Below are 22253 nucleotides of genomic sequence, written 5' to 3'. Positions count from 1 at the left end.
TTATAGTCAGATTGAGCTGTTTTGTCGCATGCATTGGTTAGATGTTCTACAGTCTCATCTTTCTGATCGCATAATCTGCATTTGCTGTTCAAATTATTATTGATGTTCAAATTTTTTGTTTACATTGCATTAGTTTGTAATGCTTGTTCTTGAGCTTCTAGAATAAATCCTTCTGTTTCTTTTTAATATATCTATATTGTAGTCATGGCCACGTCTTGTTCACGTCAATTTTGTCCACAGTATCTCGAAGAAGTTAGCCATGCAAGGGTTTATTTTTCTAGCGCACATATCGGTTATTTTGCTGTCCTTTTTTGCAAACCGATTTGTTTCCTGTTGCATTTAGAAGACTCTTCTGTGTAATTTCTTGCAGCATTTGTCAGAGTTATTGTCAATGTAACATTTTAAACTAATTTCTTCTTCTTCTTCCGCAGTCTGTCTCACTTGTAGCAGACCCCGTCCATCTGCTCTCCTTGGTAGGTACAACCGGTGACATCATATTATTGTTATCCACATCACATCACATCACATTATTATTATTATTATTATTATTATTATTATTATTATTATTATTATTATTATTATTATTATTATATGAATTTTCCGTGCAGTTTGACATCTCATTGCGAGATGCCACTTATATACTTGACAAGAACACCATCCATAGTTTAAACTGCACATCTCAACCTGTGCTATTTCTTCTACTCTCTACTTCACAAATTTTTTGTCTATCGACTGCGTGTGTTCTTTGGTTTATTGGCCTATTTAAGGGAAGAAAGTGATAGGTTTCTGGGATAAAAAAAAATCCTTTTGCTTCTGCTTATAAGATCAACAAAAAACGACAACGAGTCATCTTGTCACATGACTGGAATTCAAAAAAAAAAAAATATATATATATATATATATATATACATACATACATACATCTTTTTGGCAGTATGGTTTGTGTTTAAATACTTATTCTCTCTCTCTCTCTCTCTCTCTCTCTCTTCCAGATCTATTTCTTCTCGATATCATATGCAGCAAATGATGAAAGACCCATTTCTATTTTATTTTTTTATCTAATACATTTTAAGCAAATGTCGTAATTCCATAGCACAATAAGTAACGCAATATAATAGACATAATTACATATTGCACTGGTCTGCATAATCTTAGTTGTCTCGGTCGCAAATGTCAATCTGAATCTATTCTTACTATTATTTTGCGCTAAATTATAAACCTTACTTTTTAATCGCTCTTCCGAATAACTCAATGGTTATTTTTATGCATTAAACGAATATAAAAACTTTTTATTTTTATTACTCCTTATTATTATTATCAAATCCTTCAAGAAGCTCTAAGCTAGCTAGGTTTATACAAGTAGCCCAAAGCTTAAATTGGAAACTATAAAAGCTGGTAAGTTATTGAAACGAATATAAATATAAAAATTTGCTGGAAAAGACTATAGACTACAAACAATTTGAATGTTAGTGTACTCGTGACGATATCTCCCTTGCTAGCGAAAGGGTCAACTCTGTAAGCGCATTATTGTGGTAAAAGGATTGCTGCCTTCCGTCGCGAAGGCTTCCTTTACGCTTCTGAGACACATTACACATTCCCTTTATATATATAGATATAGGTATACAAGGAACTGTCCTTCGCATCTGGTCCAGTAATCGGATATCCGTTCTCTGTATGTGTCTCATAACATTCTCATCTCTTTTGGCTGCATATCTGCGGAGTTGTGCAACTGGAGCACATTTGCCATTCCTTTGATGCTTCAACTCCCTCGTAAGTTATTAGAACGAGGCTGTAGATATGCTTAGATCACGTGCCTTTCTCTCGTGTTACTTAGTTTCGTCGGCATTCATTTCCGCTTAGAATACATTTGCAGTCTTATCCACTCTGTTTACACTACACTTGTGATGTTCATTATTTCGCACGACATCCTTTTAAGCTGAAGTCAATCAGCAAATATTGGCTTGTACTTTGTAAGGAAATAAGAAAGTTATCTACTTTTTGTACTGCGTGTATGTGTAGGTCGTTATTTCTGAGAAAATTGCCCTTTCTTTAAGACAAGAAAATATATCGAAACTAAAATAAATAAATAAAAACTAAGCGATATTAGGAATTTATTAAAATAAGAATTTTCAGTATAAAAAATAAAACGTGGTTGAAGGATGTCGATTTCGTGCTTCTAGAGTAAAACCGACAACCAATGCTCAGAAATGAACAACTATATTAGCACACGAGTTTAATTATTACCACGTGGGCAATAAAAATCTGCAGACCGAATTAATGTGACAATTTAAGTTTATCAACAATTTCCTTCTCTATTCTCACATCGTTTTACGCTAACAATTAAACTTGTTGGAAGTAGATTCATGCAAAGCAACAATAAGGTTTATCTTCAACACTTCCACTATAATAATGTTGGCAGATGTAGTTATTGTTGTAACAATTAAAGTCACTTTACCGGGAGATTTCCTTAATTCCGACAATTGAAGCAAAGGCTTAAAACAGTTCATAATGCATTAACTATGCCAGCAAGTGTGTTTGAAACATAATGCTGGTAATTGAATTAATGACGAAAATCAATAGTTGGAGTTTCAGTGGAAATTAAAACAACTCATTTACACTGTTTTGATACAAACGAGGAACGAAGGAGAGATGGAGCTCTTCTGGAAAAAAGAGAAAGGAAAAAAAAATTTTTTTTTTTGGTGAAAATTCAATATTCCGATTTCTGTTTCACAACCCCTGGCTACCGATAACGCTTCAGGTCACTACATTATGTCGATAAATTCCTAACTTCAAAGCACGTTCGTTGATGCCACTCCCCAAGTCCCAAAATGATTCAAATAATGGACTTCGAGTGACGCAACACGACAACGAGTTCTGAGAGGAAGAATTTTTTTCTCTTTTTTCTTTTTTTCTCTCCCCAGTAAGGTTAAAATACAGTTCACCGAAGTATTGGAAATACTTTGAAAGTTGTAAGGATTTTCATTGCATATTAACATACCTAATTTCGAATATTCCCTTAAATCTTCTTAAACATAATCAAAAACCGAGAGGGGAGGTAAGAGGATCCTTCCTAAATCGGTTTGCAGGAAGCGAAGAGAATTCAAGCCAGAGCTTCAGCTATTTCAATTTGGGTATTAGTTCATTTTACGATTTTATTTCAATGATTTCGTTGTCATATTAGATTTAACACGAAATATCTAATTCATACGCAATGAAGCATGTGCTAATGCAGTAGCAATGCATGATATTCCATATGAAAATTACAATTTATTTTTCAGGTCCTTAAATACAGCAACTAAGAAGGTTGTGACATTGACATCATTTTATAGCAGACTTTACATAATTTTACATAGTTTTTATTTTAACTTTTACTTTTTAAAAAAATAATAGCATAATTTATATTTTTCATAAATTTAAATAATATTTTAAAAATTTTGAAATATTTTCTTAAAATTTTAAAAATATTCTAAACACCATAAATTATTAAATATCACTTTAAAGGAAATGGAAAAAATCTCAAATATCAAAAAAAAAAAAAAAAAAAAGGAGGGATACCCTTGGAGGGTAATGGATGGCAATGCTGTAGCTAATGAAGTTCTAACTGATGCTCGGCTATTGCTGTTACCCTCCTGCCATGATCAGAGCTTTAATAATAGCTCATAACACCTTATCCCTCATAACACCTTATAAGGATAAGGACTATCAAAAAAAAAAAAAAGATGGACCAAGAGGAAAAGTCCTTTTTAGGACTTCCAGGGTAACAAATGGCAATGCTGTAGCTAATGAAGTTTTAACTGAGGCTCGGCTATTGCCGTTACCCAGCCATGACTAGAGCTTTTTAGCTCAATAACACTCCATCCACACAGATTTTCTTCATTCAGATGACGGGATAAAGAGTCAAGGACTCAGTCCATCGCCCAGTTCTTTTAAGAATCAAAAAGATGTGGATTTAGAATGGAAGGATGAAACCCAGAGTAACGGATAGCAATGCTGTAGACAATGAAGTTTTAATTCAGGCTCGGCTATTGCTGTTACCCAGTCATGACCAGAGCCTTTAGCTCAATAATACCCTATCCACACATTTTCTTCAGATGAAGGGAAAAAGAGTCAAGGACCCAGTTCATCTCCCCCCCCCCAAAAAAAAGAAAGAGCCATAATAATTTAGAATGCTATTGTCTGATTTAGCTCGGAGAACCTTGGGAAAAAATCTAAAGTCTATTTAACTAAATGCGTGTATATACTTGGAGGAAATTTTGGCAATTATCCATTCCAAGTGAGGAATAATTTCATTTTTTTCTCTCTTGTCATCAGCCCTATCGGTGCTTTTCAGAGATTGATGCTGTCGGAAAAGAACTGGAGACAATAAGGGGAAAGGCAGGTTCTGGTCTGCTCTGTAGTTCTTCCTATATGTTCCTCCTTCTTTGAATGCTGGCATTGTCTATTTGACACTTCAAGTTTCTCTTTGTGCTTACGGATTTGCTGGTAGTCGTGAAGTTATCCCTCACCAAGGTATAATTTATAATGACTTCTTCATTAGACTCATTTCTTTTTCTTACCTTTTATATATATATATAATAGTCTAAAAATCAGAATGGCCCGCTTCTGTCCAAAGTGAAACGTTTGGAAGATGAACCAAAAAGTGTCTGTGATCCGCAGTCTGATCAAAGAATATTTATGGATTTCTTTACGAGATAGTGGAGAATTATGGTTGTTGTAAAGGCTCTAAAGCAGTCAACTTGTTGAGTCTGATAAGGTTAAGTTTACCTCGATAATGATTGGTATAATTCATCAAAGACCAGAGTCAGAGTAAAAATAGAAGATTTCTGATGGAATATCTTGGAAACGGTAATGCAATTATTCAGTTTTTGTTTAAAGTGTGATGTCATAAAAAACATAAAAAAAAATCAGGAGGAAGTAAAATACTCTGGAGTCAGGAGGCAGGGGTTTAGGTATGGATCCTAAGGGAACGGAAGGTTTCGGAGCAAAATTAAGGAACTGTTTTGCTCTGAATGCATAAATTGGACACTCCTTAGGACACTGCAATAGCCCTTGCAGAGTCTGGTAAAGAAATATCACAAAATCAATACACATCCGAACAGCACACACGAATGGTTTGTGACGGATGGTACAGAAACCTTTACAAGCTCCATTCAGTAGCACAGAAATGGCTATCACCACGAACAGGACTCAAAGCTATTCGTCTGTGACACCAACAATTAGTTCTAAGGAGATGAAACGGGCAGCGTTCACAAACATTATAGGGCTAAAAAAAGAGTCGCATCAAAAAAGAGCTAAAACTTGTCTCCGAAGAGATTATGCTTCCAGCAGTGCAAGCATAATCTCTTCGGAGACAAGTCGAACAAAGACGGGAATCGATTTGTCATCGCAAGACAAGTTGGAAAAAATGGAAATTACCATCGGAACGTCCAAGCACCCAACTGATCATACGAATGAAGAGGTAAAAACAAAATCAAGGCTTCTCCTTTCAGACAATACTGCATACAATCGTAGGATAGAATCAAAAGAACTCACTTCCTCCCTTCTATTGATCCTCTGTGGACCGAAATAATGGGAATAATCAAAGCTCCTGTGCCTCCTCTTGAAAAGGAGGAGCAATAATCATGCGTTTCTTTCAGAGATGATTGGGAAATGCTTTTATCTGCGATAGACAGGTTTGGCAATTTTTTGTTTCACCTATACACCAAGGAAGGTTTCTGGCACCAGTGTCAACTTACAACCTTAAATGACACTCGAACAGAAATTGCCGAAGGGCGTCTAAATCTATTAAACATTAACACGAATAACAACTCATTTCCCTATGACCACTTGAAATGTGGTCGTACGGAAATAAGTATGACCATAACGGCTTTCGCTCTGTCTCCGCACAGCGCGCTATTTGGAGACTAATTTTAATACATCAGCTTAACGTCCTATTCATTCAGAGAGAACATTGACTTATCAGTTCTGAGAAAGTGAAAATTTTGCTCTGCACACAGTGGGGAAAATTATTGTTTGTCTGCTATTCTAGTGGGATTTTCATTTGCAAAAATGAAAATCCCACTAGAATAGCTATAAAATTACAAATAATTTTGGCTAAGGTCCAGCCACTTCGTCACTCTCCACACACACATCCCACTCCCAATTGAAGTCGCCAGCGATTGCAATGTCTTCTAAATATCATCGCAGTGGGAGGGGCTAGAAATGAAGATATGAGCCACTAATGATATAGCTTTATTTGTCTTCAGTGGGTGGTAATAGCAGTTCACGTACCACAGGGAACTGTAACTCTACTGTGATAATCTCATCAAGAATTCTACCCTCCCGGAACACATGGTTGTTTGGCGGGAATGGGCTTGACGAGACTCTACCGCTTCTGCATTTTTAGTAACGTAGAAGCCACAAGGCACACAATGGTTGGTAATTCACAGTAGACTATGAAATGGTTCTGTTAAATTTCGACTTACGTGAAGTTGAAATTTAACAGACCCATAGCATGTTTAACGAGGATATTCAACTGTTATGCCACAAATAGAGAAACATTGGGACTGTGATACATGCGCCATCTTTAAGAAATAAGGAAAACAAATATTTTAAAAAATGTTCACGAAATAGGTCATAATAGAATCGGTAATAAAGTATAGACTTGAAGAGAGAGAGAGAGAGAGAGAACCAGAGTGGTACCATGCGAACTAGCGAAACAGCATTCCCACTGAGGATTATCTTTTTTTAAAAAAAATAGCAATTGGGGTGACTAAAGTCGACGATCTTTTTACTCGCTCCAGGTTATTTCTCTGTTATGACACGTCTTCAGCCGTATTTTCTAATAAGCATTGAATAGCGGCATATGACGAAAAAACATTTCGACAAGTACAAGATTTGCCAATTGTCAATCGGGCTGAGATTACAAGAATTTTTAATACTAAGAACAACGGAAGTCTTACTAAATGCCTCAACACTCTTCCAGGTAGACGAATAGCATTGGAAGAGATTATTTTAGTTTACAAAGACTTCAAGTGAAGGGAAACCTTAAGTGTTGAGTTATCGGCCCTTTTGGAATTTTTTGTTATCTAGTCTAGATTATCGTCGTCTAGACATTTTAACCAGTACATGTTTTTTGCCCATTTTTATTCCCCAAAAAGGCAGAGATCACTCTGAGTAAATGGAGGACTACTTCATTGACAAACAGATTACTAACTTTTTGCCAATGTCATTTCTTATCGAATGGTCATCAGAAATGGGCTTGAACATAACTGACACAAAGTCAAAAATGTTACACGGATCGTTAATAATTTTGTTTTAGAGTCATGGGAAACAGCTTGAAAAGCGTTTATTTCTCCATCTTCCAACCAAGCAGGATGAGTTGAGGGAACCTCCTTTTAAAGTATATCTATTTTACTATCACGGTTCCTACCAGACGGAAAGTATTAGTTTCAAATCATACGCATGTACTTAAGACATTTCCATTTGGACATTTCCTACCAAATTTAGGGACACTGGCCATGCTAGTTTATTTACAGTACCAGAGCGTAATACGCTCTGGTACTGTTATTTATTAATTAATTAAATATATTAAGACGGTATTTAACATATGAAGTCCAGCTGTTTCAACTGATATCAAAGGAAATGTATATTTCTTTGACTACAAAACACTGGATGTGAAGAAAAAGCCACTTGAATGATCAAGTGAAATCCCGATGTAAGGGTTGTTCAGACTATTTTCGATTGACAAAGAGCATCTGTGGGTTTGTCTTCAAGTCCAGGGTTTTGTAGTCAAAGAAATATACGTTTCCTTTGAGATGGGTTGAAGCAGCTTCTGCTAAATTAATAAAATCATAATGTCGTCCTAGACTATGTCCATACTGTGACATATGACACAGCATCGAAACGGTGGTTCTGTCATTGTCCACCCTCGCAATGCATCTGTTGGGGGGGGGGGCAGGGTGAAGTGCTCAGGATGCCAATAACAACTTTTCTGGCGATAGTCCTATTACAGTTTCATTCCTAGTAAAGAAAAACTAGAAATACTTAATTTTCCTCATAAGAATACTAAACTAGCATGTTTAGAAAGTACCAGGAAAAAAACTCTCACAGAATAGAACAGAATTTCACTTAAAATTAACAACTTTTTCTTCGCCTGCTTGCTGCGTTTCTTTCCTAGCATAAGAAAGATATCTTAGACGAAGAACGGTTCTTGAATAAATGGTCCAGTCCACCGACGATATGTAACATCCTTCACGGGAAAAACAAACTTGGCACTTTTTTTATACACATCATTGATTTTATAGGGTTCTTTTATCTTGGCGCATTATTCCTTTCACTGTGTTTTAAGTATTAATAATGTCATTTTATTTTTGCAAAGAGGTTGGATGGGGTTGGTCCGAAAATAGAAGCCATCATCCAGGCAGACCTCATCCTACGGATGGCTAAATAACCGAGTCCTTGTCTACCTCCACTTTGTTTCTTTTGTTTCTAGATGAAAGCCTTTTACTGTATTTATTTTATCGTTCCTTATACTCTTTTATTTTCCTGATATGTATATAGTTTAAGTGAATTTTTCCGTTTGAAATATTTACAGTATTTTTAATGTAAGTTTTAATTTATGTTAACAGTTAAGCAGTTGAAAACTGAATAATTAATAGCGTAAGGCTGCTCTGAGATTTCATATTTTAGAGGAAGAATGAACGTTCTCCATCTTGGCATATTCTAACAGCTCAGTTATTCTTTTCAGAGAATGTAACTCTTACTTCTTTTGTTTCGCATACAATGACTTCAGATCCCTTCAAAAATAGAATCTGTCTCCTTTTAGTAACCTTTTGTTTGCGTGCTTATTCAATTTAAATGGACGCTGTTATGTACCAAAATCGCAGATGTGAGATGTCACTTTTCGTGCAAAACTTGACTTACTTGCTATTATAAACTTGGCGTGTTCTTGATGTGACATTGCATCCCGAAGGTTGTGAAACGTATTTCTGTTTTACTTGGTAAGATCTCTTCCACTTCAATCACGAACTATTACCCATGGGGCCAATATACTTGGTGCACCGTCAACCAAACGTTGTTGATGTAGCCTACCACACCCTTCACGCATTTTTGTATTCCATCAATGTCATAAAACCCATTTTCTTAAGTATACTTTCATTTTTTTTTACTATCCTTTCTATATCTAGTTGGTAGCATTATCGTTTTGCAATGAGAAGGAATATCTACTATTTCTTACCATCATATCATTCCAGTTTTACATGAGTTTTACGTGTTTCCGATAGATGGCGCTTTACACATCAAGACAAATATGGATTACGGTATGAAAACAATGACGATTGAGCCTACATCAGTAGGAATTAATATGTAGACCTAAATTTAGTAATACCTGTTTATCTAATTATATATATATATATAATTAGAAATTATTTATGCAATAATAATACACAGTTTCTTATAACAGAAGTGGTATTTCATGAATGAGAAGCATTTAATCCATCTAGCATTGCTGTTACAATTATTACTATTTAAAATACACAAGGCATTCAGAAATTAATTTCCGAGTGTATGCTCAGCGCTTTTCTTAACTTCATTCCTTTTCTATTGCTTAATCGTCATCATCATCATCATCATCATACGTATCAAGGATTTAGGCCTAGCATGGCCTGTTCCAGCCTTAGAGGTCATCGTTGAATCTTTTTAGAGGACGTCCTGGTTTTCTTTTTCCTAATGGCTTAATATATTTTGCTTATCTATTGCTTAATATACTTATAATAATGTATGTTTAAGGCTGTGTCTTTCTTATATGTTTACACGATGGAGGAGCGTTTCAGAAGTTTATCGATCCGTGAAAAACAAAGGAATCGAAGTATTGAAATAGCAAACGGGTCATTCGCCAGGACTGTACGATGAAAGGGACACAATATATTTGTAAAGCTATGTGAAAATTCTGGGAAAGTTTAAACAATCGTGCTCACCAAGAAATATGGTTTTGACATGATAACACAAAGCCCATTACGAGGACATTCGTTTCAACAACTATCGAAGATATTGGATTTCAAGTTGTGGAACATCCGTCCTACAGTCTGAACATGGCTCTAGCGGGCGTCTGGTTATTGGTGAAATAGAAGGCACATTCTTTAGGCTTTAGAAAACAACGAGCCGATCACAAGAGCATAAGAATACATCAAATGGCAGGAATAAAATTATGAATAAAACAGAATCAAGAAGACTACACATTTAAACATTAAGAATTTAAAACCTGAGCTAAAAACTAAAGGAAAATGTAGTGTGCAGGCCCTAATTATATATTGAGTTTTATCCTTCATCCAAGCGTTAGCAAACAAATTGCGCCTGAAGTACTTTCAGGACTGGGGCAACTCATGGTAAAGGTGGTATAACTTCTCATCACTTGCTTTAGTATCTCTCATAATGCAAAACACATCATACCACCTTTACAACGAGTTGCCCCAGTCTTGAAAGTACTTCAGATGCAAATTGTTTGCTAATACTTGGATAAAGGATTAAACCAAATATATAATTGGTAGCATAGCCAAGTGAAAAAACTTCCATAAACTTATCTTTGTCCGGAGAATTTTAATAATAGGGTGTGACACCCTTTGGCAACTTGTATAGATAATATGACTTCTCCATTATTTCCACCTTAGTATCACCACTCCTGAGTCTGGCTCCCACTGATGTGCTTTTGCACAGAAGGAGTTGCTTTTCCTGAGATGTGAGAGGCTCTGCTCTGGGATAGGTTATTGAATGTCTCTGAGTGGGGCCACTGCTGAGATTATGGCTTTGGTGGTGGGGTGAGCCTGCCATTGTGCAGAGCCACTGCTCAGGGTTTTTCTTGGTGGTGGGGTGAGCTTGTCACTGATTGAAACCACCTCTGAGTTGGACGATCCTTTGGTTACTTGTGGGGAGTGGTCTGGGGGACCGTCTAAATTTTAGAGCGGTCTTGACTTAAACACACCTTAATAAAGGTCGAAACAGATCTTGGTAGTGGCCGTTCCTTTAGTGCATAGTATTATACATGTCTGCAAGGAGATGTGCTTTGCATTATGGGAGATACTAAGTCAAGTGATGAGAACTTATACCACCTTTTCACGAGTTACCCCAGTCCTGAAAGTACTTCAGGAACAAACTTTGTTTGCTAACACTTGGATAAAGGATAAAACCCAATATATAATTAGTAGCATAGCCTAGTGAAAAAACTTCCATAAAAAGTGTGCAGGTCCTTTTTCTGTAGTATCTGTTCTAAGATAAAAGACAGAAAAATCTACCAACTTGTTTTGTAGTTCGCTAAGATGTTAGCTATGCACACGTGACCGTTTTGATGCCGTATGGTCATTCCCGCATCTCATTGGGTTTTGGAAATGAAACCTTCTACTTGAAGTGGTAAGGTCACAGATTTCCTTTCCACATAGAGTTAGTAGCACAATCAGAAACCTCCATGCCCGTAGCGGGATTGGGATACGCTAACCAATCAACCAACCAGGCTCGTACGATGCTAGTTGGAATACTATATCTGATTGTGAAAAATGAAAACTAATATTTGATGAGGAATCAAGGCATATTTTATGTAAAATAATAAAGCTGCATTAAATATTTTATATAGAACAGAAAAGTAAAGTTATATTTTATATTTTAAAAAAAATTAAACAGAATGTTTAATTTACTTATACGGTTTGGGAATGCACCTTTTGTTATTATCATAATTTTGTAATGCTATATGAGATAACGTTTGAAGCATCAATTTTATACCTCTATAATATTTCAGTGGTAATTGACGAAGTTATACAGTATTATGCGGGAAAGAAGTTTTAGTACGTTGTAATCGAAGCTTCACTATATAAAATAATACAATTAAGTCTAAAATATATATAAACTAAAATTGCTTTTTTTTACCATTTGGTTCTTCATTTTGTATATACACGTAAGTAACTTTCGTCTTATTATAATTTTAATTACTCCAATGCTTATTATTGTTATTTTATATATTTTAAATATTATACCCTTTATTATCATTTTATATATTCGTAATATTAATTATGCAACGAATTATTGTTCTGTACGAATTTTAGGCTCTCAGGGACAACGTGGACCAATGGGACCACCTGGACCACCAGGTAAGGAAAAAACTGATACCCACTAGCTTTTTAAATAGTTGGGTTAGGCTCATGATAATATGTATTTCCACTTTAAAGCATTTTTAATGTATATTTTCTTTCCAGGCATTCCTGGGCCAAGAGGTCGTAAAGGAATTCCAGGAAAATCAGGAGATCCTGGTATGTTTTTTTTTTGTCTATAATTGCATGGGTTCTCTGACCGATTTGCCTGTGTGCCTATGCATAGACTTTTAAATACGTTCGTAAAGTGAAATAAATTAGTGAATATCATATTATACATTAATTAAATAATACTTAAATCTTAAATTAATGATAATATTCATGTTACATGCTGTTAAAGTTAAATATGACTATTGATTATTATTTGAATAATAAAATATTTTATTTACGAGGCTGTTATTAAATTTTGCTGATTTATTAGTACAAATTGAAGGTCATATTTCATGAGACATTAATAAATTTTAGAAGTATACTTTATCATTAATGTTACTTTGTTAGTATTTGAATCTGCATCTTTGATGTTTGCCATATTCAGCAGGTTCTACATCCCCATATTCGGGAATCGACCTGGTTCTATGGCCTATCGAGCGTTACGGAACTTCGTGAAACATGCTTCTTCTCTCAATCAGAAGAATCATTTCCTTATATTTTTTTTCAACGAGCTGAAACATTATATCTTGTATTTCCGTCACAAAAAACTCATTGGTGTACCAGTAGTATGGGTGGCACTTTGAACAAGATCAAGATAAGATAAGGAATCGTGACATCATTGTGTGATAAGCTGATTGACGTCATAGTGTGTGATGCTGTGCATAATGTCATGAGATTGGAATGTTTGGAATTTTTGGGGGGGAATATATGTATGTGTGACGTCACGTTGTTTGTTTTGTTTGCATATGGCATTCTGGGTGATGTTTAGAGATAAGGAATCATGTCGTGATTAGTGCAGCAGTTTAAACCAAATAGGAGTAGGGTGAATGGGGGAAGCGACATCAGTGTCATGGATGTGTGTTGTTGTGAGATGTAGATCAGTGAATGGTCTGCGTATGGAACTGTGGGTGATGATAGAGATAAGATAGAGTATGGAATGTTCAGAATTTCACTGGTCCCCACATCTTTCAGTGACATCCTGTTGTGTGTGTAATTTGCATATGGCCTTGTGGGTGTGGTTACAGATAGGGAATCATGACGTTATGAATTTGGAATTTTCTGGGGAACATATGTGTCAGTGACATCATGTAGTGTGTTTTTGTTCGTGTATGGGTGAGTGGGTGATGGTTAGAGATAAGATATCTTGGAATTTTCCAGGGGGAAACACATCAGTCATGGAGGTCACATTTTGTCTTTTGGTGTCTATAGTTGGCAGTACGAATTTTCCAATATAGATTTGGGGTATTTCATTCTGGTTATTAGGTATGGGAATTTTAGTTTAGAGTAAAGAGGTGGCATCAGCATTTAGACATTTTCTGAATAATTAATTACAGATTATCATTGGTGTCACCTCACACACACACACACACACACACACACACACACACACACACACACACACACACACACACACACATTTACTTGTCAATAGATGTGTTTGGGAATTTTAGTTAGAGTCAAGAGAGCTGGTGGCAGCATTTAGACATTTTCTGAATAATTAATTATATGCTATCACTGGTGGTTCCTCAACCAGACACATTTAGACATGAAAAGTTGCTAATGTATCCTATGATTATTCTTATGAAAAAGTATTCACTATTAGAATTAGAATTGCGCTTACCAAAACATATGAGCAGTTGTCATTGAAATTACATATATCACATATGTAATTTCAATGACATATGGGTTTTCGTTTCATTTTCGTGCAGATGACTCATGGACATGTTTTCACATGCTGGTGGATATACAGTTGATGTGTTTTTATCTTACTTTTTGTGGGGAAAGCAAAAATTTGTATTTCTGTTATCTGCATAGTACAAGCCATTTTTCTATACCAAACTTTTTTAAGAGTCTAAGTCACATTTTTGGGTTAAATTATCTGCTGTTTCTCTGTAAAATCACCAAATTCTAATAGTTTGGGTTTTCGAGTATATGAATGAAATGCATACAGATAACTCAATGTTAATAGATAGCATTAGACAAATTTATAAACTAATTAACTATAGGATATCAGTTTTATCCACTTCCCCATTCTTGGTATTATCACAGTAGTGATTTTTTTACAATAATTAAACAGAATTGCATTAAGGTATAAAGTTAAGGATTTATATATCAAATTCTAAACAGAATAACTGAGTAAAAACTTCACTGTCAAAAAACACAACAACAACAACAACAACACACAACTTTGTTCATTTAAGTTTACATATGCATATTTTATTTTGCTAAAATACTATTTACAACTATATTCACAGAGAAAAATTCAAAACATGTAATTACCTAAAAAATATTTCATAATATTTAGTTAACACCGAAAGTGCCTGTGAAGCTCAGTGGATGTGTCGTTTGCACACCATGGTAGCTTGGCTAAAGGAAGACTTGATTGCGAGTCTAGTCGGCGACTAGAAAAATTTTTTCTAAATAGCCTGTTTAGCTCAGTAGAAGTGGCGTTTCCACTCTACAGCGCTTGACTGCACGAAGAAAGGATTTGGTGGTTAACATCTAGTCACCGACTAGAGGAACTTTTTCTAAGCCTTTTTTCGGCCGGTTCCCGAGTTAGTCGATCTCTGGCACAGGCTAGCGGGGTTTTTGTCCCGTAAACTCAAGAAAATTGACCATAGAACCCACACTATTTTCAGACATTAAAAATATTGTGTTAGGGTTAAAGACCTCGAGATAGGAGATGGCGGCACTAGCTTGCCGCCTTCTTCACTGCGTATCGAGGAATCAGTGATAGCCTTGGGACAGCTATCTCTCTGATTGGCTACCAGTGGAGATTGAACTGCCCACTCAGTCTCCAAAAGTTAGATAGGGTAAACTTCCCTGCCTACTCCCTATACGGGAACAACATAGGCGTTAGAAGATTTTTTTTAGTTAACACATTAACATTTTCCAAAGAGTTCAATAGAGAAAATGTTCATTACTCACTATTTCTTGGTTACATTACACAAAATAGTTTGTCACGCAAAAGTGTCTTAAGGGAGGATACCATAGTAAGCACAGATCCATAGATTTGATATTGCATTAATCTGGAAATAACACCATGCCTCGCTAATATGCAATTGTAAACTTAAAAGAACAAAGTTGTGTTGTTGTTGTTGTGTTTTTTTACAGTGAAGTTTTTACTCAGTTATTCTGTTTAGAATTTGATATATAAATCCTTAACTTTATACCTTAAAGCAATTCTGTTTAATTATTGTAAAAAAATCATTACTGTTATAATACCAGAATGGGGAAAAAGTGGGGTTAACTGATATCCTGTTATTAATTATTTTAGAAATTTGTCTAATGGTATCTATTAACATTGAGTTATCTGTAAGCATTTCATTCATATACTCGAAAACTGAATTGTTAGAATTTGGTGATTTTACAGAGAAACAGCTGATAATTTAACGCAAAAATGTAACTTAAATTCTTAAAGAAGGTTTGGTGTAGAAAAACGGTTTGTATTATGCAGATAACACAAGTACAAATTTTGGCTTTCCCCAAACAAAATAAGATAAAAACACATCAACAGCATATCCACCAGCATGCAAAAACATGTCCGTGAGTCATCTGCATGAAAGTTTCATTTTTGAAGGGACAGTCAGGGAAGGGTGGGGTAGGAGAAACAGTACTATAAGGAAAAACAATCAATTCGAGTGACTTTGGACTTAAGGCAATCGTTCATCCACTGCAGCTATTGTATTGTATTGTGGGGTTTTGTGGCCAGTAAAGTAAAAATAATGGATGAGCCATAAAAGTCTATGAAATTTTCTTTGTGTAAAGTTCTAATTGTTTGGAATTTTGTAAGAGAAAGTTAACATAAAATATAAGATCAGAGCTAATAATCAGTGAAATAATAATAAATAACTATTTGTTTGTGGTGCCAAAGGAAGTAATGTAAGAAGATTGAAGGAAAAAGAATATGAAAAATACGAAGTTTCAGTTTTCATTGGTATTATTGATGTTTAGTTTATTTTTAGTAAGAGTTTAACTTTATTTCCTAAAGAAATTGGTATTTCTGCTGGAATTATTGTAAGATATGCATTGAAAAAATCACGTTGTAGTTAGAAAGAATTACCTTAAAGAGCTAAAAAAACAGAATTCTTGGTTAATAAAATATAATCAACAGCTGTACTGGGAAATCAGTTCACTATCTCTGGACAAACTAATGGAATGGATCATAGAATCAACATGCAAATATCAAATATTGCTCTCCAAAGGAAGAGAAAAATCAAAAACATTAACGAATTTAATAGGCAAAGCTGTTGTTGATTTAAATGATCTGAATTGCCCTAAATGTGAAAAAATTCTCTGTACTTTGAAATGCTTTAGGAAACATATCGAAAGATTCTGTGCTTATAACAATGCTGAAAAATATATGTATTGGTTTTTAAAAAAATAAAAATTTAACCCTTAATTTTACTACAGTAACATATTGCCATGGTCACAAATGAATAAACTTTCAGATGTGTGTTGCATTGATTGTCTAAAACCAACTGATTTCAATTCTGCAAGCATGGGTAATCATCCCTTTGAACAACAGGACAAAATTAACAATAAGAAGAGTAAGAAACAAAAAATAGAGTCTTTCACTTTATTTAATTTCTGTATGTTAGATTCAGAAATACAATATTGTAAATAATATTTCAGTCAAATTAAAGGTAACATAGAAATTACGAATGTATACTACAGAGCTAATATTCATTTGAAATATAAGAAAACACTAACGAAGAGTTCCAACCCAAACATACGATTTCATACCTAGGCACAACAAAATTGCAACTGGAAATGAGACATATCTTTAAGATAACACAAATGAAAAATCTACAGAGGGGGGAAAAAATTTACACACAATTTATTTATTTATTTATTTAATTTCCTCAGTTATTCTGGTTAGAATATGTAGTTAAACTGAATTTTAAAGCAAAATGGAGAAAATACAACCAAGCAGATTGAAATAAATAAATAAATAAATAAATAATTTACTAGTTCAAATACCAAGTCTTAGTACAAAATGTCGCACTGCATTGTGAAAAATAACAGAATAGGCAAGCAATGAGATTACTTTTCTTCCCATGATGTTGGTAACTAGATAACCTCCAGAAGCATGCAAAAAGAAAACAAAACAATAGCCATAAGTGAAGGAAATAAACGAAACGCTCAGTAACCTATAAGAAAAAAAGAGTCAACTGCATTTTCAGACCTTGTGTTTGTGTGTTTTGTGCTGTGAATATATAGTTATAATTAAACAACTTGGAATACCTATTGTTGTCAGAACATCACTAGTTCCAAGATGCCCCATTCTGAAAAGAACGAAAGTCAATCTTTTTTGTTTAACTTAAACATAGAAGTGATATTTGTAATTTAAATGACAACTGCTCGTTTGCTTTGGCAAGTGCAATTCTAATTCTAATTCTAATAGTGAATAGTTTTTCATAAGAATAATCATAGGGTACATACATTAGAGAGTATGACCATGGGATACATTAGCGACTTTTCATGTCTAAAGGTGTGTGAATGAGGGACCACTAGTGATAGCATATAATTAATTATTCGGAAAATGTCTAAATGCTGCCACCAGTTCTCTCGACTCTGACTAAAAATTCCCATACACATCTATTTATTTATGTTATTTATGTGTGTGTGTGTGTGTGTGTGCATGTTTGAGGTGACACCAATGATAATTTGTAATTAATTATTCAGAAAATGTCTAAATGTTGCCGCCAGCTCTTCACTCTAAACTAAAATTCCCATACCTAATAACCGGAATGAAATACCCCAAATCTATATTGGAAAATTCGTACTTTCAACTATAGACAACCAAAGACAAAACGTGACCTCCATGACCGATATGTGTCACCCTGGGGAAATTCCAAGATATCTTGTCTCTAACAATCACCCACAAGTCCATATGCCAACAAAAACACACTACATGATGTCAATGACACATGTTCTCCAGAAAATTCCAAACTCATAACGTCACGATTCTTTATCTCTAACCAACACCCACAAGGCCTTACACGAACCAAACACATAACAGCATGCCACTGACAGATGTGTGGCCCAAGCGAAATTCCAAACATTCCATACTCTATCTTATATCTACCATCATCCGCAATTCTGTATGCAAACCATTCACTTATCTACATCTCACAATAACACACATCCATGACACTGACGTCACTTCCCCCATTCACCCTACTCCTATTTGGTTTAAAGTGTCCCACCAATCACGGCACGAATCCTTATCCACTAATATATCTTCCTTTTCCATTTAAATCAATAACGTCACTTATTTACAACTAAGAAATTATGTCACTTATATACACCTGATAACAACACACACATCCAGGACACTGACGTTGCTTCCCCTATTTGGTTTAAACTGCCCCACCAATCACAACACGATTCTTTATCTCTAAACTTTACCCACAATGCCATATGCGAATAAAACAAACAACATAAAGTCACACACACATATGTTCCCCAAAAAAATTCCAAACATTCCAAACTCATGACGTCATGCACAGCATCACACACAATGACGTCAATCAGACTATCACATAATGACGTCACGATTACTTATCTTATCTTGATCTTGTTCAGAGTGCCACCCGTACTACTAGTACCAACGCATTGCACTGAAGTACATCCAAACTTTGTCAGAGCACTTATGAAAAGATGTTCGTTCAAAGATCGTTTGCCCTTCTATGTTGGGTACTATGACCAAGCTTCAACCGAAGTTTTTTTTTTAAATTCTCTGCTGTTTTTCGACTATTCTATGTTTGCAAATGAATGGTAGACAAGAAAGAGGATGGGTGTCATCATCCAGCAAGCTTCGCAGCAAAGGACAAGTTCAAGCAGCTTTGTAATGTCGCTAACCAGGCAACTGGCGTCTTGTACTTGAGTGGATTGTATGAATTAAAAAGGATATATATTACAAATCCCTTTTAAGAAGATGGCAAAGCGGTGTTAAATAGCGTGACCTGTGGGCTTCTCTCTTCCCAGTATGAAGACAGGTGCACGGAAACTGTCTTTCACTATTTCTTTCTTTTTAATCCCCCACCCCACCCAATCCTTCATATACCTATGCATTTTCATCGCTGGGAATAACACTTATAATCTAATGATCCAAAATGATCTGATGTAACACCGCCTACTGGGGTGAGAGAAGACTCTCTCTCTCTCTCCGTGTGTGTGTGTGTGTGTGTGTGTGTGTGTGTGTGTGTGTGTGTGTGTGTGTGTGTGTGTGTGTGTGTGTGTGTGTGTGTGTGTGTGTGTGTGTGTGTGTGTGTGTGTGTGTGTGTGTGTGTGTGTGTGTGTGGTTTAAAACGTTAAGTACTGACTATTATATGTATATATATTTTTTCTTTACAGGAGTGCCGGGAATTAGAGCATATAGTGTTAATACCACAGACAAAGGCGAGCTCCTAGGTAATCTGATTATTTTATCATTGCTAATTCATTCATCAAAGTATTCGAAATAAATTATATAATTGAATCGAACATACTTTTCTTGACTTCAACCTAGAGAATGCGTTCTCTTTTGATACGAAGCAACTTATTTACACCAGCCTTTCAAGTCAATACTATAACATTTGAGTAGAGGGAGGAAAAGGAAGGGATGTGGGGGTTCAAGTGATATGATTCATAAAAATCTGCTTAAAAAACGCGAACTCTTCCGAATTAGAATTTGTCACTTTACTCATACCCCAAACCTTTGCTGTTAATTATTCGTCTCTTTTTTTAACCAGAATGTGTTAGCAACTTTAGCATCTCATCAATTACATACAAATTAGCTGAAACACAATCGCCATGTTTATTTATTTATGATGTTTTTTTTTTCAGTTAATTATTCATTCTTAAATGCATCTACTTAATTAAAATGTTAAAAAAACTTAATAGATTAGAAAACAAACGTCGCGTAAGGAATATATTTTAAATAATTAATTACTTTTTTATTCAGTTACTGTTGAAATTGGATTATTCTTCATTCAATCTTTCTGTTTGAATTTAACGTTTATTTGATATATTTCACGAATACGTCTGATTCAATTTACGTAATCTTGTACTGTTTATGAAATAATTTAATTACCTACTAAGATAACGTTTGTATCTAAGATGTCACGATGTGCAACGTTATTTCGTTTTATATGCAATGAAAGTAGATTTTTATTCGAAACTTCTAAGGCAATTTACATCTTCAGTGGACTGTAGTTACATCGGTGAATTATTTATTTTATTTTAATAAAGTTACTAAATTTCGTTTGGTTAATGGATTCCTTTTAAAGTTTTAGTAATATACAAAGCTGCCGGCTTGATTGGCCAATTGTTTAGTTTTTCCGTCGCTCTCACCGCTTTTCTTTTTCGGAAGCTTCAAAAATGATGCCTAAGACGTGGCTGTTCATAATATTTCAGCTGAGTTGAAGCTGAGTCACAAAAATAGCCGATTCTCGCTTTAACCATAAGATTTGAGATTTTTCAATGGTTATACCCAGTTCTAGGGTACTCCTCCCTTCCTTAGCGTCAGTAATAAAGAAATGTTGAATTAAGAGCAACAACACACCATTTTCATAAATATCAATCTGGCCAGTATGAAACGTTAACCTTTTGTAAAAATAAGATGCGGTATGACGGTGAGCAAATCGTACGAGAATAGTTTGATCCGTCTCAACGGTAGACATCCTTAAGGATTCTTTTATGCATGCGAATCAGGTCCAAATCGTTATGCAATAAACGATGTTCAAACAGACCTTTGTATCGATATTCCCAGGCTTCCTGGGAATATCGATCTGCTTACTATCTTCCATAAGCATTCAGGAAGATTCTTGGTAATGTTTAATAGCCATGGGTTTTGCGATCCGGCCCTTTGGCTATTAAATATTATCGAGGTCTACTTAGACTGATGAGAAGCGTTCATGGATCCACCTGAAATTTGTAAACCCGAGAGTTTGTAAAATATTCTGGATATCTGCTTGTCTTAATGCACAGTAAACTGTAGTCAATATTAATATGCTATATTAATAATATAAGGCATCTAGAGCCAACAGGAACTTTAGTGCTTTTTACTTACAGATATTTACCAACGAAGTCTGATGGAAACTGGAAATAAAATTTACTAACGATTCAATCACTGCTGGAAGAAAAGGTTCTACACAGATTGATAAAACCTTGTGTCAAACCAATTTAAAATCATGAGATTTTCTTATTTTGGACTGTTTACATTCTTTTGGATTTGTTTGCACATCCCCTGTTCTGTCCACAATACATTATGGACGATCAAAAGGTGCATCTTGTGCGAGCATAGTTTACAGTTTTTTTTTTTTTACGAAATAAATGTGAACTGTTTCATGCGATTGCTTTTTACCTTCAAGAAAGGTGAACAACATTCTTGTAGAGACAATAAAAGAAGAAAACTGGATGCTAAAGTCCTTTTTTTTTCTTTCTACTTCCACTCTGAGTTACCAGTATTATCTTTCTTGATATCACGATCGATTGTAACCCATTTGTAAATGGGTTACCCGATCACTGTATTAGGAACTTTTATTTAACGAATAAGTATGCGAGTGCCAATAGCGATTTTCTTCAATTCCCTGAGCATAGTTCGGTGAGATATAGGTCAGGAACATCCTAAATGCTTCGGTCACTTGCTGTACACGGGAAGTCCGTACAAGCCTTCTCAGACGACGGGGCAATATCTCATTCCTGACAGAGTCTTAGGACTAGAGTTATTCCTCTTAGACAAGCAATTTAAATTCAGTCAATCATTGAAAAAATAACCAATATTGGTTATTTTTTCAATGACTGACCACAGGAATAATTCACCCTTTGAGAAACTAGTCTGCTCTGCTGTTTTCAAAAACCTGGCTCCACCAGACGAACACCCACAATAAGCCGTTTATCGAATTCCCACAGATCATTTGAATTTTCTCATTGTGATCAACACTATTGACGATTACTGACTAAAAGCATTCTTAGTTTCCTAGAACAGGTGACCAAGTAGTT

At 35.1% G+C, this 22253-nt stretch overlaps 1 protein-coding gene across 1 annotated transcript in view; it reads left to right on the top strand.

Annotated features, from left to right (window-relative positions):
- Positions 1 to 22253, top strand: part of LOC150101858 (uncharacterized) — a 148091-nt gene that overhangs the window by 95705 nt on the left and 30133 nt on the right. The window contains exons 5-7 of the mRNA XM_090400373.1: positions 12069 to 12113; positions 12219 to 12272; positions 19626 to 19682. Coding sequence (XP_090256499.1) covers positions 12069 to 12113; positions 12219 to 12272; positions 19626 to 19682 — 156 coding nt within the window. The remainder of the gene's footprint in view (positions 1 to 12068; positions 12114 to 12218; positions 12273 to 19625; positions 19683 to 22253) is intronic.

The sequence above is a fragment of the Typopeltis vanoorti genome, chromosome 11 (assembly GCF_054136105.1).
Source record: "Typopeltis vanoorti isolate ZY-2024b chromosome 11, IOZ_Tvanoo_1.0, whole genome shotgun sequence".
Classification (NCBI taxonomy): Eukaryota; Metazoa; Arthropoda; class Arachnida; order Uropygi; family Thelyphonidae; genus Typopeltis; species Typopeltis vanoorti.
Note: the sequence above shows the minus strand (reverse complement) of the source record. Positions and strands in the feature narration are given on the sequence as shown.